Consider the following 20,000-nt stretch of genomic DNA (forward strand, 5'->3'; position numbering starts at 1 on the left):
ATATACAGTGTGGAAGCACCAACTGTAAATCAGGATGAGGATTAAGACGTGCGAGTAAGTGCATAAGTAGCTCTTTATAAAATTTAGATATTACTGCAAATCCATCGCCTTCAAACAATGCAATTAATATTTAAATAAATAACACTGACAAACATAAATGCAAAATTTAAACTTTTGTAAAGACTGGATTTCATCTATTAACTTTTTATGTTCAACAAGAAACTGCACAGTTCATTGCTTTCCAAAATGGCCAAGTTATTTTTTTTTTTACAAGCGCTTTGCAGCTGGCTTGGATTTCAGGCAAGCAAGGATTTGCTAACGGAGGTGTATTTAATTAAGACAATATTTTATTTGAAAAGATAAAAATGCCAGGCCAAAATTAATTCAATATAGGTTAAGCTTTGATTAATAATCAGTCAGCTAAGCAATTTCCCAAACCTTTTTGATTAAACGATTATTTTGCCATTAAACGCATTACAAGATAATTAAATAACTTGCAAGAATTTCTCACTGTTACTAATAGCATCTGATTGGCTCAATGGAGGAAGAATGATTAAAAAGGTCATTGAATCAAATCATTTTTCAGCGAACAAGAAAAAAACTGAATATAGATATCACGTTAAGTATTTGGCTTAGTTTCCTTTTTTGGAGTCCTGTAGCTCGCCTCGCAAGCGAGAGGACCTGGGTTCAATTCCACACACATGCCTGTTTACCGAGCAGTTAAGTTGGAACCCGATTGTTAGTCAATTAGCAATCGCTTTTCGGGGGTAATAATTCCTTCAAAAATATCAATGACTGTTTGTGGGACACTGCTGTGTGCAATTGGCTGCCACGTTTCCCCCACAAAATATACAGTTAATTCACTTTACGTTGTGAAGCGTTTTGAGATGCCTCGACGACGTGATAAGGCGCTATATCAAATGCACAGATTATTATTATTATAATAGAGAAGTGGAGATTTGTAGAGAGGCAAAGCTTCTCAAGAAACAAATAGAAAACTAAATGATAATCAAACTGATAATCAAGATTCTTTCCGTTTGGCATCAAGGTTGCTTGCCACCAGGCTAGTTAAGGAATATAAAAGTATTTTTGTATCGATGAAATCAGGAAACTATAGAAGAGAAAACTCATTGCTAGTACATAATTCCCACCTGGTAGTCCAAATACATGAGGTTTCTTTGAAGGTGATGAGAGAGGATATCATTCTAACAGGCAGCAATAAATAAGAACAAAGAATGTAAGAAAGAAAAGGAGCAACAGCAACAATAAAGCACCAGAAATAAAGCAGTCATTTAAATTGCTCAGGAGTTACAGGAAAGACAGATTACTTTTCACCTGCATTACAAGGTTGCATTTATATCCTTTCAATTATAAATAACTTGTGCATAATGAAAAGCCAAAGATAGGTTTCTTCGAATCACACACTAATCATCCCTAAGCAAAAGATGCTGGAAAATTAATATAGTCTTAGGTACCTTATCAGTCAAAGGCAAACAGGCTACTTGACAGAAGATGTCATTTAATATGAAATAGCGCTCAACACACAAATATAGATTTGTCAGTGTTTTAACACCAAGCCACAAAAATAATATATCCTGCTTACTAAAAAATACTCCTACATGTATTTTATTAAATGTGTTTTTGCATAAGTAACAGAAATATCTCAGGGATGAGGAGGGTTCAATGGTGTCTTGATTTCTCATTCATAATTCACATATTAACAAACTAGCGCTATATATTAACTGGCGATAACTTTTCACCTAAAATTAAATTAAAATACCACTGTCTATACAACTTATCCCTTCACACAAACAAGATGCATTTTTGCAGTATAAGCTGAATTTTTAATACCAATGTGATTTCAAGCTTAAAAATAGAGTACCGAAGATGAATTATTTGAATATATTCTTACATGATAAACCTTTACTTCATAGTGATTTGGTGTCACATTTTTACATAGATGTTATGAAAAGTTAAGGACCTCAATAACAAAAGTATGTAAATTAAAAGAAAACAATAATTCAAATGAATTTGATATAAATCTGTCAATGGGACCCGAGCACTGTGTATGTCAGTCACAGATGATCAGATTATAGACAATGGTGATGGTGTATGACAGAGATGATCTTACAGCTGACCTTTGGGTTTGCGTCACTGAGATTCAGCTGCACGAGCTGTGCTAATGTGTGTTCCCGGATGCTGTTCAGTTCTGCTTGTTGCCGTCTCAGCTTGATAAGGAGCAGAGTCAGCTCCTCTGGCTGCAGGTATGCAGTTTGGGGAGGGAGCCAAAAGGGGGTAGGGGGTGGGTGGGGGGAAGACACATTAATTTAACACCGGAGCAACAAGAGAGGAAACTGTTCTCACACAGCCATTTAGTGAAACGGACAGCAACAGAGAATATGTACCAGACATTTATAATGAAATATTCATACTGGGCACGTACACAGCTGTTGAGATAAATGAGGTTAAACATACCAGTTCAATATTAAAAGATTAAATGAACAGTTGGTTATTTTATGCAAAACACTTGAATAGAAACAACATGAAGGCTTTGATCACAAACAAAATGACTCACTTGCTAGTGCACATTTTACACGGATGTGCAAGTACAAAAACAAGCACCAGGGTGCACATGCACATGCATGCACACTCTTCCAAAACACATTGAGATCTTTAACTTCTCCAGACATATGCCAGAGATTGTCATATGTAGCCTATCAGAAATTATTCAAGCACAGCTGCTCCAAGGAAGAGTTTAGTTTTGGCTGAACAGCAACAGAACCAGTTATATTTTTCACTGAAACATATCTGTTGTAAAATTTAGTAATAAAGTTCATTAATCTTCAGTTTCACTGATAAAGATAACAATTAGTGGAGTCCTGTAGCTCAGTGGTTAGAGCACTCGCTTTGCAAGCGAGAGACCCGAGTTCAATTCCAGGCAGAGGGCGAAACCTCGGGCAAGTTTCCTTACTCCACATAGAGCCTAATAATAATCCCTCCAAAAAAACAAAACAATAAAAAATTGGTCATTTTCAATCTACGACTGTTTGTGGGACATTGCTGTGCGCAATTGGCTGCCGCGTTCGCCCACAAATATACAGTCAATTCACTTCACTGTGTGTTCAGTGAAGCGCTTTGGGACGTCCTCCCGACGTGAAAAGCGCTGTATCAAATGCAAGGATTATTATTATTATTATTAATTTCAACCTGAGAATATTGAACCACGAACCTCATAAAGGTGTACAGCCATTATATAATTTTAGATCACTCCAAACAAACTTATTCCAAGAAAAAAAGCAATCCATTTTTTCTTTGAAATAGATTCGATATTTTGTGCCCCTTCACTATATTTTTGAACTACACAGAAAAACAATTATGAATAAAAAAAATCTTTGGCTCATAATATTTTATGAGCTCTCGATATGAGCTCATAAAATTTGGATATGTACAAAATAATATCTAAACCTAAAATCCAGCTGGATTCTGCTCCACTCCCCCAACTAACACTTCTACATCACGTATTCTCTAACTTTGTCACAGTGAGCCTTGCTAAGAAAAAAAATTACACCTCCCCACATGGCTGTTTATGGGACACTGTTGTATGCAATTGGTTGCTGAGTTTCATCCACAAAATACAATCAATTCACTTTACAAAAGATTCTGTGAAGTGCTTTGAGATGTCTCAACAACAAGATTAGATTTGTATAGCGCCTTTCATGTCAGGAGGACGTCCCAAGGCGCGATATCATGACGTGATAAGGAGCTGTATCAAATGCCAGGAATATTATTATTATAAAATCATTACCTATGAGCACGGGAAGCTGCTGGGCTTTGGGCATACATGCTCGAGCCTCACGAGATTGAATTCAAACCGTTCCCAGGAGGCTGGCACAGCGAGCACACAGCCCAGCTGCTTTCCTGCTCCAATTCAAAAGGAAGCAGCTGGCCACGAATGTACACGTGTGCGCGCACGTGACACAGGCCGCTCTCGAGGTTAATGGAACTGGCACCTCCCCTGGCACACGCCTGCGCCCCACAGCACCTGTGCTCTACAGCATAAAGATCATCCACCCCCACCCTCCTCCTCTCCATTTTATCTGGCCTGTCCGCTCCCTCCAAAGCCCGTGAATGTTAGATTATGTTTCTGGAAGGGAAACACAAAAATATTGCTTATACAGTCCGAGGACGTTTCTCAAATAGGGCATCTTAGCAGCCAAAAGGTTGGACCACCCTGACAAGGACTATTTTCACCAACTGATGAGCAAATACTGAATTGTGTGCCATCAGTGGACCACTAGAGGTCAGATGTGCAAGACCTGTTGCTAGGAAACTAAAAGAAAAGAATATAAATACCAGTCTGTTACTGCAAATCTCGTCAAAGGCTGAAGAATTGCAGTCACTGACTCCCCAGTTTTCTGAGTCACTCACCATCTTAGGTAAGCTTAAAAAAAAATACAGCCGTCAAAATTTTTCTTAATTTGGGAGAAAATGATGGGAGAATCTCTATAAAGATTTTTATAAGATTTTTTTTAATGGTTATGGAATGTAGCCATTTATAGCACTAGATACCCTTTTAATATCTTCGGTGAAGCTCCCAATCCATACACATTTTCTCGATTACTGTCCTCTTATAAAACTTTAAAAGCAGCAGTTTTTGGCAAATGTAAAGCTCATTTACAAAAGTTAAAAATAGGACAGCAGCAAAAGTAATCAATACAATTTTTCATTACTTCCTTCAACCAGCGAGGCTAGTTGCCTGTTACCCAATTCAATGCAATAGAGTCAATTATGTACACAGATTGGTCCCATTCCCAATGAGCAAACAGTGGAGATAACTGGACACAGCATTAAAATCCAAATTGGCGAGAGAGCTAACTTAAAAAAATGTTTGACTAAAAGATGTATTGTTAACAGTAGTACCACCACATCATGTCAGTTCTTTTCTCTCTCTGTCTCTTCCGAATCTCACTAATTTGCTGCCTCTTGTTCTCTATTTCGATGATTAGCTCTCTTTTTCCAACTCCAATTCTACACTGTACAAAAGTTAAAAAAAAGCTTGAACCTGTTCAGGACATTGTTTTATGGCATAATAGTCAATCATCAAATCTGAAACATGAGACTGAGACCAATTTCTAATTCATGAATTTTCATTTCATTCCAATAATCCAAGAACTATTTCCAGTGATTCAATGCAGCCGGTAAGAAGAGGATTAATGAAGGATAGTGGAGCAGCGTTACGAGTTAATGATTAATGCGACTAGTGCAAATAAATCTAAGTGATTTTGATAGGAAACTGAATGGGACTCGGATGCATGTATGACAATTCTTAGGCGATTATACAATCTGCAAAGATAAGACTTATGCAAGTGTTACTGTATCAAACTTCTGTGGTACGTATATAAATCTTCACCACTAGAGGGTGGAAGTGCATCAAATGAACTGATCATTCAGGATAATATTTATTCCGACATTAAAAGGCAGCATGTATAATGTCACCTTTTACAAAAGAAAAGTCGTTCCCTTTCTCTATGTAAGTCATCAACAATCAAACTCTGTGAAGTCCAACAAAATGCAAGGATTTCAAACAAATTAAAGTAGCTCTATCATTAAAACACTTCCTTTAGTAGCCATATGAAAATAGGATGTAGCACTTTATAACACAAAATGTGTGGTTGAGAGTGAACAATAAATGAATGCTAGCGTTTAGTCAAGGGGCTCAGATGACAGCACACAAGACTAAAGCTTCAGTAGTTTATAGATGTCACCTGAAACCAGAGATTAAATTACAACCTTTTAGACGCTTTTTCCTTTTGTAACGTATACCCTTATCTGAATAAAAGAAAACAATGCAGAAATTCAAGGCTATTCTGATGCCATCATTGCACAATACAGTTATACCATCTACAGGAAGCTCAAGAGAATTATTCTACCATTGGAAGAAACATTGCAGAGCAATTATAAATCATATAAGGTTATATAATACCCCATTGGCCAGTAGGAGCACTGTTCAGAAAACTGCAATTCTAATAAAACTATTGCTCTGTATAAAAGTGCTACCAGAACCAACACAAATTACAAAATGAACTCGAAAACAATTTCTGCAAAATAACTAACAATTAAAATCTGCTACATATTTCAAGAGCATGCTAAACACAGCATCACAAGTAGTACTTTGACAATCAACACCACAAATGCTAATAGCAGACCTGAGCCCAAACATAGAGACGGAACATTAAATATAATTTTTAAAATTCAACACTTGGGAAATACAATCCTGGCTTTCGGTTACTATAAACTGCTTTGGGCTCTTCCTATGGCTCAGTTGGTCACATCACAATTTAGTAAACTCAACTATACAGACAGTGTTCAATCTTCAATCTGCTCTGATCTTGGTCAGTGCATCTGTAAGTGTCCTGCATTGACCCTGGGGTGGAAAAGTCACTTATCCTGATCATTATTAAGTCACACCAACTCGATAATGCATGCACATTATCAACATCTGGTGAGAACAAGATTGGGCTCAGCTGGTATGTCCCCCCCTCAGCCTGGCAATACTTACCTCCGAAGCTCACACATGAAGAATGATCAATCGGGTGAGATACAGAGCATATCATACAAATCATTCCCCGAGAACCAATCAATGTTTTCACAAAAGGAGGGTAGAAAATAGACGATTAAAAAAAATGTTACACATCCTTGTAATTCAGAAACAATATAGATTTATCCAGTTACAAGTAGGGTTCAATGCAAAATATGTGCAGCCATTTGGACAGTAATTAATTTACAAAGCTGGAACATTTAAGAAAAAAGAACTGAAGTTTGAATGGTGAATGCTTTGAACAGATAGATTCAAGACTTTTGCTCAAATCTTTGCACTTTAGAAATATTTCAACAGAATTCATCAATAATACTCACCGTTTTACCTTGTAAATTTTCAGGATTAACATTTTGTCCAGGTAGGCCGGCAGGCATTGATCTTCTGTTTGGTGGATAGACAAACTACGTATGGTGAAGGGAGAGCAACAGAAAGGAAGGGAAATTTTTTTAAAAAAAAAATTAAGATTTTCTCCATATTTATATATTAGTTTTGTTTTCCTCTCTATCATTCCTCATTTCAGCCACAAAATACACAGTCAATTCACTTTACAGTATATTCTGTGAAGCGCTTTGAGACGTCTCAAAGATGTGATAAGGTGTTGTCAAATGCAAGGATTATTATTAGATCTTCTTTGTAACAAACTATTTGTAACAAAGCACAAGGAAACAAACTGTACAACTCAATTCAACTTTATCATTGGCATTGAGAAGCTCCATTAAAGCAATATTGGGTTGTTTCCTCAGTTATTGAGGCACACTTTCTCAGGCTGCTCTGTTTTGTAGGAAACCATAACCCTTTGTTAAAATTATAGAATTTAAGGCTCTACTGTAATACAGTATTTCGATGGCAGTTAGTCACATACGTTGGAAAGACTAAATGCAGCCAAAAGTACCATGCCTTTTGAAACAGATTTTCTTCCTCTGCAAAACAGTATATATCATCATCATTCTTAAAGCAGATAATATGCAGCATATGGCAAATAACCAAACGATGGGAGTTAGCAGGCAAATCAGATTTGTCTCTTAAAATTGTAAGTTTGCATTCTTATCACAAGCAGGTACAATTATTTTCCTAGTCCTAGAACCGTGTTAATACTGTACAGTGAAGATTACAACACATCAAAAATCTAAATGTCCGGTCAAGATTTTGAAAACACTAACAGAGAACAAATGTCAAGAGCAAGAAAAGCGTTTTACCCTATTGACGGGCGTCCTGTGCCGTCTTGATTGACTGGAGTCAATTGTCATGTCGCCTCTTAAAATGGGCGATGATAATTCTGACCTTGATGCCGTGTCGTAGGATTTTAAGGGGGAGTACACCTGGTAGGGAACGAGTGACCCGTGCGAAGGTGATGCTGGAATAGAGTGTGATTGTTCGACGATATTCACCATGGTGACTGGGGTACTCAGGGTACCGTGCCTCGGCAGTGTTCCCTGCCTCTGGTAGACCTGTCGCTGTTGCCATTCGTACAGCTGCCACATGGTGTCGTCTCGCATCGACCTCCGTTTGTCATCCGCCGATCGTGGCCCAAGTACCCTGTCGTATGAGGAAGACGATAATGTACAGATACTCTCTGGTCTTGCTGTGCTGTGACGAGGCATCGTTCTGTAACGTGGCATGGCCTGAGCTCGGTAACTGGGCATGTTTCTTGGAAGAGTTTGGTAGCAGGTGATGCTGCAAATGAACAGAAGAAAAAGCACAATCGATCTATTACTTTCACTTTAGTTCCTTAAAAGTATCATATTCACCCCAAAATACATATATACATGTATATTGTGTTTCCTAAATGTCTGCAAAGAGTCTCTCCCGACAGCTAGCATGATGAGATAATAATTCAATAATGACAGAGTTGTAAATCAAGTTGTGAACTGTACGCTTTATGGTATTCCCCACACAATACATATTGTCAATACATGCTATTCAATCAATCCATATCTGATTTATGGGAAGCGTCAATTCTTAATGAAATAAACATTAAGGATTTGTTTAGATTCCTAAGAATATTGGCCACAATTCAACCAAGATTTCTGAGGATGGTACAAGTCCCAGTGTTTGAAATGCTGGACTTATTAGCTATAAATGTGCCTACATTTGCTTACAAAAATAGTACACTTGACACTAATTATCTCTGAAGTGCTTTGAGATGTAAGTATTTTCTTTCCATTGGATACAAGTACAATTTTGAAATATAATTGGCAGTACATGCTGTTACAAGGTTGCTGCTGTGAAATGAGCTATATTATTGAAAACAGCAATATTGAGAACCCACAACAGAGCAAACTACATACACATCCTTCGATGCCCCAAATGATCTTTTTATTCCAGGTTTCCCTATGTTCTCACAATGTTCATGAAAGTATTTCTATGAAGCAAAATATTTTCACATAAATCGGAAACACTAATCAGAAATAAGGAATGTATCAGAAAACACAATTCAAAAAAGCACATTGATCGACTTCTGAGAGATGGATTCATATTTTGGGGGTTATGAGAATTGGAATGATCAAGTTGGAGACCTTAAATACTGAGTAAAGCAAGGAGAACCTACCCAAGATAACAGGTAAGAAACATTGAAATCTAACCACATTAAGGTCAAACATTGAAATCTAACCGCATTTCACAAAGGCAGCGCTGAAAGATCATTACTGGATTGCAAAACATCAAATAAGGAATTCTTCTACACTATTTACAAACATAGTTTGTGGAGTCCTGTAGCTCAGTGGTTAGAGCACTCGCTTTGCAAGTGAGAGACCTGAGTTCAATTCCAGGCAGAGGGCGAAACCTTGGGCAAGTTTCCTTACTCCACACAGAGCCTAATAATAATCCCTCCAAAACCAAACACAATAATAAATTGGTCATTTTCCATCCATGACTGTTTGTGGGACATTGCTGTGCGCAATTGGCTGCCGCGTTCGCCCACAAATATACAGTCAATTCACTTTACAGTGTGTTCTGTGAAGCGCTTTGGGACGTCCTCCCGACGTGAAAAGCGCTATATCAAATGCAAGGATTATTATTATTATTATAAACATGGGAGTTCTATTTGTTTGGCTTTCATTTTCCCCGTCAGTAACACACAACAGTAAAAGGGTGAAGGGTGGTGGAGGCTGATTCGATAACAACTTTTAAAAACGCGGTGGATGGGTATTTGAGGAGGATGGGTTTGCGGGTTATGGGGAAAGGGCTGGGGAGTGGGATTGATATTACATTGCTCTTTTCAAAGAGCCGTCACAGGCTCGATGGGCCGAACGGCCTCTTTTTGTGCTGTACGATTCTATGATTCTATGAACAAAGTTTATAACTCCAATTGAAAACCAACACTGCAATATAAATGAACAAAAGACATTCAGAAGCCTTCATGTTGCATATAACATTTTATGTTGTTCCTGTAAAATACAGTTGATTAAAATGCAGAACATTATTGCTCTCTCCTTGGGAGCTTTCAAAAACCACTGCACTAAATCAGATATAACCACTCTTAAAGCTACTTCCACTGCTTGCTTTTGTGTTTTGAGATGGAATCGACACTACAGCTGAATCAAATGCCCAGACTACTTTGTAGATGAAGCAAGCAGTAAATAGCAAAATATGGTTCAATGTTGGTCCTTTGCTGTATTTACCATTATATTACTGACTAATATTGTTACAAATACCAGCTGAAAAAAGGTCGATTTACTGGGGTTAAAGGGTGACAAAAATAACAACTGGGACAAGCCAAGTAAAGGTCGTATTTTAACATTCAGATCCACAGGAGAGCATAGTAATAACACATACATTTTTCATGAAACAGAAAACTTTCTTTATAAATGGTTTAAAGAAGAAAAATCTTTGAACAGCTGCTTTTCAGTAACCAAAATGGTGGTTATTATGAGCACTCTGGCGGCGTGGGGTCAAAATCATGGGCAAATAAATATGAATTTAATGTTATATTAGCTGTATTATGGATGTGTTTACCAAGAGACTCCTGGAATCAGGCCAAACATGCAGCACAAATCCCATGATGTGTAATTAAGCTTCTCACAAACCAATCCATGTATCAACTAGCGCAGAAAATAATGAACACATTTGAAAATTAACACATTTGTTGAAGACTAAACCAATGCATTTAAGATGCTAATCAAATTGTATTCATGTATGACAGGGTTTCAGTCGACAAAGCAAAACATGGTTTATGTGCTGCTGCAGGTTGGTACCTGAAGAGCTTCATGTTCACATCGGGAGGTTGCAAACAACCATGAGGAAAAGCTGTGTGGAAAGTGTGTTAAATGAGTTGGGCCTCTCTATCAATGCATTAAAAATTCACTGGATGTTCATTAAAGTAATCCTTCAGCATCCTATTAGTGTTCACAGGGTATTAGAAGTGTTTAGAGCTAAGGCCGAATTGACAGAGATAAAAACAAGCATTTTGCTTAGCACATTAAAACATCTCAAAACATTTTAAATGTAATCACTCTCAAATTTAATGGCCAGTGTTTGTAAGCAATTATTTGCAGCGACAACAACAACAACAACAACAAGATTCCATTTATAGAGCGCCTTTCACGTCAGGAGGACGTCCCAAGGCGCTGCACAGTTGGGTCATGACCCGAGCATTGGGGGGGGAATGGTCAGGGTGAGGGGAGGGAAGGGAGGGAGCGAGGAGGGGGGAAATGGTCAGGGTGAGGGGAGGGAAGGGAGGGAGCGAGGAGGAGGAAGAGAGTCGAGAGGGGAGCTGAAGGCACGGTCAAAGAGAAAAGGTTCAATAAACTGCTCTGATGCGAGTAACCAAAAAATCTGGATAAATGTTTGCTAAAAACCTCCAACAAAACATAGGGAGAATCTGCTTTGACGAGAGTGGGCCACAGGCCGAACCCCCGCACCAGTCCAGGCAAGTCTGCACTAAATTAATACCTTATTTCTAATACCTACCGAGTTGTAATACCAATGGCACAGCCATCAATGAAGACACGTTCAATAAAGAAAAAATGACTTGGTTGGCTGGCCGAAAAGGTTGGTGACCACTGTCGTAGACCAAAGAATAACAGCAATTCTGTTGATATTGGTGATCAATTCATAAAATTATGCTATTTTTTACTATCTTCATATCATTCAATCAAATGTAAACAGGAATATTAATATTTAATGAGCATTACAAGTGGAGCTTCAAAGTCATTTTCATTTATGATCAAAAGGTATGCTGTACTCTCCTTACTAGAATGTCAACACTTCAGAGTCTTCTCAGATGTGTAATTCTTGTGGAAGTTGTGAATCTTTAAAGGTCAATGTTTCAGCGTTGGAAGGTCAGATTTGCATTTTACATTTCATGGAAAGCACAACTGAATCTTGAACCACAAAAAGTCACTTATATATGGTTCCTACACGCACGCTCATGGCACTTTACAGTTTTTTCTGTTAGATGCTTTAGGAAGTCCTCCCAACATTAAAAGCATCCTGATGTAAGGATTATTATTATTACTTCTAAACCTTAAAGAATACGTGTTCGGTATCCATCCAAAAGCAATTTTTAAGTAATTACCTTCTGTCAATATCAAAATAAATTGAGCATCCACATGACAAAGGTTCAGATAAACAGATAAAACTAACATTAGTTATTCAGAGAATATTACTCATAGAATAGCAGCTAGATCTGCACTCATCGATTCAAGTAATAAACGATTTCCACACAGGTTTGGGGTAACAATTTTTGCTCATGGCAAATAATAATCCCTCCAAAACCAAAAACAATAATAAATTGGTCATTTTCAATCTACGACTGTTTGTGGGACATTGCTGTGCGCAATTGGCTGCCGCGTTCGCCCACAAATATACAGTCAATTCACTTTACAGTATGTTCTGTGAAGCGCTTTGGGACGTCCTCCCGACGTGAAAAGCGCTATATCAAATGCAAGGATTATTATTATTATTATTAACTGCAGACTGATTTTCAGCAGGTTTTGTTTCTTCTTACTCTCATAGTTTAAGAACTTAACACCATCTTTGGAAACTCGATGTATTGCTTCCAAGCTCCACTGGCTCCTAGCACTCCAGCAATAAACTTTTAAAATATTTATTGTTATCTTTGCACAGCTGCATGGTCTCACCACTTCCAATCTATGTAATATCTTGCAGCTCTATACTCCAGCCATGTCGAGTCTTACACTGTTTTGATTCTGATCTGTTGCTTGCTCTTGAATTCTTCCATCCCACCATCGGTGACAGCCTTTAGTCTCTGTGCCCCTGTCCTCTGCAACTCTTCCCAAATTGCATCATCTTAATATATAATAATAACCCTTGCATTTGATATAGCATCTTATCACATCGTTGAGACATCTCAAAGGTGCTTCAGATTATACTGTAAAGTGAACTGACTGTATATGTTGTGGGCGAAACACACCTGCCAATAATCCACAGCAGTGTCTCACAAGCAGTCATGGATTGAACAACCAAATTAGTAATTTTTTTTTGAGAATTTACCACATCCAGTTAGCGATCTGCCAATTGACTAACAACCAGGTTCCTTCTTAAACAGAAGCGGTGTCTGTAGTACAGAAACTTGTCTAAGGTTTCGCCCTGCCTGGGAATCGAACCCTGGTCCTCTAACTTGTGAGGTTGTGCTCTAACTATATGCTACAGGACTCCACATCTCGCATCCTCCCTGCTAATTTCAAACACTCTTAAAGAGGTTAAAAGAAGTCTTTCAACTGTGCCTTTGGTCAACATCCTTAAATCTCATTTTGAAACATTTATCCCATGTTAAAGATTGTATACAAGTGCAAGCCTCTTCCTGCATGATGCTATCTATCTACAACAACAACAACTTGGATTTATATAGCGCCCTCCACGCCAGACGGTGTCTCAGAGCTTCACAGTAAGGAATCCTGGGGCCGAGCCAGGGGGAGGAAGGTGACCAAAGGAGCGGTCGAAAAGATCTTTAGAAGGGACCTGAAAGTAGGAAGAGAGGGGACGAGGCGAAGGGAGTGAGTTCCAGAGCCTCGGGGCGTAGTGGCTGAAGGCACGGCCGCCGAGAGTGGAGTGGAGGACTCGGGGGACAAGGAGGAGGCCAGATCCGGAGGAACGAAGGCAACGGATGAGGAGAGAGGTCAGAGAGGTCGGAGGGTGCAGAGGAGTGCAGGGACTTGAATACAAGGGTGAGGATCTTGAAATATATCCTCTCTGGGATAGGCAGCCAGTGCAGTCTGGCAAGGACTGGGGTGATCGGGGAGCGGAATTTGGTGCGGGTGAGAATGTGGGCGGCAGAGTTTTGGATGATTTGGATTTTATGGATGGTGGTGGATGGGCGTTAGAATAGTCCAGCCGAGAGGTGACAAAGACATGGACTAGGGTTTCAGCGGCATTCAGAGAGAGGTATGTGCAGAGACGGGTGATGCGACGGGAGGTGGAAGAAGGCGGTGCTGGTGAGGGAACGGATGTGGGGGAGAAAGGATAATTGGAGGTCGAACCTGACGCCTGGGTTGCGTACGAGTTCGGAGAGTTTTAGGGGGAAGTCGGGTAGGTGGAGGAGGTGAGAGCCGTGGGATTTGAGATGTTGACGAGAGCCAAAGAGTACGGCTTCCATCTTTGCTACAGCTTTAGTCATTATGAATGATCCAATATTTTACACATTAACCTGTATATGAAAATATTAACATAGGTCCGTCAATTCCTTGTCAAGTCTATATTATAATCCTTTTTTCTAAAATCAGCTTTAGTTACTGTATTTACATTTCCCACAAATAATATCTGAAAGTTATTATTAATGCATTATATCTAACCACTCAATGTCAGCTTTGAGATAATTGAAGTAATTCCTTAGGGCATTACAGCACTACTTCACCTTGCCACTTTGTCGCTGACCTCAGCACAGATTACCTGAAACACTGATGGAATTAATGCCTTGATGAAGCATTCGTTTTATATATTGTGATCACAACTAAATTCTACGATTGTTTAAGCTGTATTATTTTAATGTGACTGGATTATTAGTCAAAACAAAAGCTGCTTTATAAATTTCTTTATAAATTTACTAGTGTGAAGTTCTGCACCTAACAGATCCTGGTAACAACCTCCTTACATCCTTTCAATGCAAATTAAGATCATATTAAAGTTTCACTTAAGATTCTTTTGATATCTACTGAAAACTAAATTGAATAATGCAGCCATCCAGAATCTTTATATCCAACTAGAATACATATGAGATTAAGTAATGGTTATAGCAAGACTCCTGCTCAAAGGTTATTGCTGTTTCCTGCCTTTCAGGCCATCATTCACATTTTAATGTTTCTTTTCTTTGGGTGAAGCTTGTAATTTTAGAAATCACTTTTTCTAAGGTTGAAGATGAGAAAAAATTACATTTTGAGCAGTAACACACTATATTTTTAAATAACGGCAGTCAAGACTTGCCTGATTTATGTTCAAGAATACACACTGGGACATGAGATCACATTGGCTAACACAATGTTTTGCGGCAGTTAAGACTTTAAAAATAAATGGAGCTGAAAAAAAGATTCAGGTCCAACATCTGTAATGGATTTTTAACCTATATTCGTTGCTAAAATCCCATAATAAATACAAGTGTTTCACACGTGCAATTTCAATCAGTATTATTCTGAGTACAGTATTGCCACATTATAAGTTTCTCCACATATGAGTATGAAGTGATCAACAAAGCCTTTAAGAATTTGCATTGCATCGTATCATTGCCAGTGGGTACCCTACATCATCGATCCAACAAGGCGGAAAGTCACCATAAAACAAGCATATATGATTTTTGAATATACTATATACACACACATATATATATATATACACACACACTGTTAGTGGTACTGCAATGGCACTCATTAAACTTTAAACAGCATGTAAGCAAATTTAATTTGAAAGAATGTAGAACTCAAGCTGCGTTGGGTCATGTTAATAAGTGCTGCAGCAGATTTCAGTGTCACTGTCTAGCATCAACCTTTTTTAAGTTGTTCTTTTTTGGTCAGCTGGGTGTCTGACACATGCGGAAACCCATCCCCATGCTTGAAGAGTATCCTTTGTAAACTGAAATAGAATAATAAAGCTATTAGACCCTTGGTCTGCTAATCTCGAGCCAGTTGCTGAAAGTTATACACCAGCAGCTGAGATGGCGCAGATTTCCCCCTCTCCCCAGTGTTCATTCCCTCAAGCAAACAGCCTGGGATCATCTTAGCATCTTCTCTGATGGCACAACCAGGTTAAAGTAACTACTGTGTGGGATCCAGAACATGAACCTAAATCATACCACACTATTGTTCCAGATTGTGCAACACGTTTTATTTTTTAAAAGTTTCAAGCTAAACACCTTGATAAATACGAATCTGAAGTATAATTGCGAATTTTTATTGTGGCATTCCATTTTCTAGTAGTCCAGAAATCTACAAAAATAATAAGGTTGCAGATTAAATGTTGATAAAGAATTTAGAATTGGAAAAGTCTCCTAGCTTTAATGTCAGCAATCTCTTTTTTTTCTGCAGTCAATGCATTGGCTGAAATATACAACACACCAGGGAGCCCCTAGAATATAGAAATCCCATACAAGACTTAGTGCTGAAATAATGTGAGCATTCTTTAGGAGAACAAAATCGTGCAATGCTTGAAACAAAAACATTACCAGGCAAGCCTCCTACCTTCTAGGTTCATCCTCTTGTCCCCTCTCTTTCTGCGTTCGCACCCATTGCTCCAGTTGTACCATAGAATTAGTCCTCTGCATTCCCCTTCCATTGCTGTTTTGGAAAACGAGCATCTCTCTTCCTGCATCTGTATCATCCATAGGTGCACTGATAGCACCAGCTGGACTAGTCGCAGAACTTGTTGAACTGTTCACACGAATAGGTTTGTACTGTCCAGCCTGCACGCTGCTTGTACCTTTGCTTGACATCACATTTGGACTCTCTAATTTGGTTGAGTGCAAATTGATGCTATTAATCTTAGTCAAAGGCTTGTCCAGTCTGTCTTTGTCAAAACCATATTTGTCAGCGTGACCAAGGTTACTATTGTCTATCGTCTGGAGACTTAAAGTGGGATCTTTATTTTTCTGGTTCGGAGCTTCAGGTTTCATTAACATTTTGTGATTTACAATATGGTTATTAGCCTCTTGTGGCGGCAAATTTTCAGATTTTACTTTTTCAATCCTGTTGGTGTAAGACAGGGTAAGTGAATGTTTCTCATCCAGGCAGCAGTAATGTTTGATCTAGAGTGAGCCAACCTGTGGTGACTCCAGCACCCCACCCCTCCCACGCACACGTTAGCGACAGTGGAACAAATTCAAACATCAGTATTCTAAACATATTCTGATAGCTTCAAATAAAGAAACAAATTTACAGGCAACATAAGCAAAGTTTTGCATTTAACACACACATAAAACAAGTTGATAGGCTTGCTTGCGAACTGAACTGTCGATTTTCAGGACATTTACATGAAGTATAACAGAAATATATAAAAATCCACATTCGCAATGTTCATCAATGCAACTTATTTGTGTTGTTGACAAATTAGGATTAAGACTTTGAACAGCTGTCTTTCTCATTCATTGACAGGTGACAGCTGAGCCTCTGCAATCTGATACACTATTGTGGGAAGCAGCATCCTCTCACCACAAATCTTTGAGGTCCTTGTGCTCTCAAATTGTGCTTATCTCTTTCTCTCTCTCTCTCTGGAAAAACAATCAAGATTGCCTGGACACAGTCATGCCCCAGTACTTGACATTCCATAGTATTAGGACACAACAGATACCAGCAATGGAAGAGAGTCAGAATTGCAACACTGTGATATTTATTTTAGCTGACAAACAAAGTTACTGTCAACATTTTAAATGAATGAATGAATGTGATTCAGTCATTTTTTTTGTGGACCACAATTACAACAATTGTCTTACTCAAGGCTGATTCGCAAGATCACTGCTACACAGGGAGATGGGTCGATGGTTTGCCCTGTGAGCTCCCAATTTCAATCAAACCACTGTGGCAAGCAGGGACGAGGGACTTAATGAACAGGAAGAACAAAGAAGCTGCAAAACAATGATTGTATTAAATAGTACTGAAAATAGAGATTACTTTATGGAAGCTGAGAAAACCTGGCCTCTTAATCATACTCCCTTACCTTTCACAGAAGAGCAAGAAAATTAGATGAAATGTAAATCACAGCTAAGTCAATATCGCAAATAGAGATCAGAGGCAGAGTAGCACGCCTGTTAAGATCCAGTAGATCAAAGGGAAGCATGCCACAAATGTCCCCTGTGCTGTATAACAGCCACTGGTTTAAACTGCACTTGTAAACACTTTATGTTACCAATTATAACAAGACCCTGTTATAAGGCAATAACTGGGGTCTCTAAAATTCCAACTGTCAGCACTTCCATATCAAGGCTCACAGATCAAATGGCTGATATGTGTGTACAGAAGTCTGACTTAATGAAAGCACTTTATAACAACAACAACTAAATTACATGTGTGGAGCGCCTTTCACGTCAGGAGGAGGTCCCAAGGCGCTGGACAAAGTTACAGACCCCAGCTGGGGGTCCGGATGGGGGAGGGTGGAGGGCGGGGGGGGAAGCAGGGAGATTGAAAGCACGGTCGAAGAGGAGGGTCTTGAGATGGGTCTTGAAGGAGGCAAGGGAGGGGGCAAGGCGCAGGGACTGCGGGATTTAAGCATTATGAGAAGCTTGTCTTTTTGGGGGAGTTGGGTTCAAGTTCCGATGAAGTGTGCAATCGATTTGGAGACACAGAATTATGTGACTTGGGGTCTTGCCTTATCCCAGCAGGTCTGTGGAGAGTATAGCAGGTGGCTTTGTGATATATAAAAATCCTTGCATTTGCATTTCCAACTCAGCTCCACAGGAAAGCGTTTGAAGTATTCATGAAGCTAAATAAAAAATTGTTTTGCATCACTGCATTAAGTCTGAGATTGATGGTAATTCCAAAATCTAAAAGATTGTCAACAACTTAAATATAAAACAAGTTAGTGGAAAATTCACTTCATCTCAAGTCATGATTATGTTGCAGTGAAATTCCTGTTTCTCCAGATTGTTAACCTGGTACAAAGGTTTTAAACTGGACTAAACACTGGATTTTATGAGAGTTGAAAATCTACATGTGTGTGCAATGATTATTTATTCATAAACAATTCTGGTGAAAACATTTCCTTATTAAGAAAAGTACCAAATGATTCAACTAATGTAACCTATTGATCTGAAGATAAAATCCCCATTTTCCTCACGATTGCCACTTGATTCCATTTATTACTACGCTTCCTGTTTCAGTTGGGTGGGTAGGAAAGTCAGCATTGGCTTGAATGACACTTGAATCAGGAATAGCAAGATGCACAAGTGCAATTGGCTTTGCTAATGTTTCCGCTCTTTCCGGCCAAAGGGCATCCTCTCAGGGTTTGGTGAAACTAACAGCTCACTTATCTCGCCCTTTGAGGGCAATCTACTTTGAATGGTAATAACTGCAGGGAGTTCAATTCTGGCCTTATGACTTCAAGTGCAGCACTTTGCCACCATGCGAAGTCCCCATCTGATAAGCCATGACAGCACTTGAAATACTGACATCTTCCATACTTGGCTCTAGATTTATGATTTTTCTTTGGAAATCAAATAGCAATTTCACCTCTTCACAGGCTCGGTTTGAACAAGGGCAGCTTCAATCATAACCTTCATCCAGGACTCCATTTCCTTGACTGTATCCGTGTAGAAGTAATAAGTCCGCATATTTGGATGAGCAGCCTGATTAGAAATGACAGTCATTATTAAGGGAACATGACTCCTGCAAGAAAAAGGAGAAAAGAAAAATACATAGTTACCACACCAAAGAACAATCACTTCAAAATGAAGATTGAACATTTTCAAATGCTCAGTTACACTGATTATTGAATGCAGCAGTAAACAACAGTGAGCTTGTTGCGTCACTGGAGACAAAATCCAGTACTTTAGGTTATAATATGCTTATAATATAAAATAGCCAACTCGCCCAGAAAATATTCCATTTTTAACCTTTTTTAAAATCAAGCTGCAAAGCAGAAACAAAATTACAGACTGTACAGCACTAAAGCTGGCCATTCGGTTCCACTAATTCATGCCAGCAAATTCCATTTGAGCCTCCACCCATTCTAATACTCTCTCCCTGTCCTGCTTCCATTCCCTCTAGTCCCTTCTCTTGCATTAACAGGAAGATAATGGAAACTTAAAACTTAAAAAGTTAGTTTCACACATCTGTCACTTCTGCATACATTTGTAGTACAAACACAAACATACTTACCCTGTTGTTTTAAGTGCATTTACAGCAGCTCTGAAACACCCCAAAAGGCCATCAGTTGCTCAGATATATGGTTGGATGTTGAAAACAGAAAGAAAGAAAATGACAAAGAAGGTGGAATCTCAATCACTGACCTCAATGTGAGAATCAAT

At 38.8% G+C, this 20,000-nt stretch overlaps 1 protein-coding gene across 11 annotated transcripts in view; it reads right to left on the minus strand.

Moving 5' to 3' along the window:
• plekha5 (pleckstrin homology domain containing, family A member 5) overlaps positions 1-20,000 on the minus strand; it is a 130,495-nt gene that overhangs the window by 24,681 nt on the left and 85,814 nt on the right. For 5 of the 11 annotated variants that reach the window (XM_042335936.1, XM_042335938.1, XM_042335935.1 and 2 more), the window contains 6 exons: positions 19,204-19,319; positions 16,225-16,728; positions 7,795-8,272; positions 6,916-6,999; positions 2,139-2,258; positions 1,152-1,205 (listed from right to left, as the gene is read on the minus strand). In XM_042335936.1, the coding sequence (XP_042191870.1) occupies positions 1,152-1,205; positions 2,139-2,258; positions 6,916-6,999; positions 7,795-8,272; positions 16,225-16,728; positions 19,204-19,319 (1,356 nt within the window). Of the gene's footprint in view, positions 1-1,151; positions 1,206-2,138; positions 2,259-6,915; positions 7,000-7,794; positions 8,273-16,224; positions 16,729-19,203; positions 19,320-19,851; positions 19,913-20,000 lie in introns of those variants that run through there. The other 6 variants (XM_042335948.1, XM_042335937.1, XM_042335943.1 and 3 more) reach the window with 3 other exon arrangements.

The sequence above is a fragment of the Callorhinchus milii genome, unplaced genomic scaffold (assembly GCF_018977255.1).
Source record: "Callorhinchus milii isolate IMCB2004 unplaced genomic scaffold, IMCB_Cmil_1.0 Scaffold5, whole genome shotgun sequence".
Lineage (NCBI taxonomy): Eukaryota > Metazoa > Chordata > Chondrichthyes > Chimaeriformes > Callorhinchidae > Callorhinchus > Callorhinchus milii.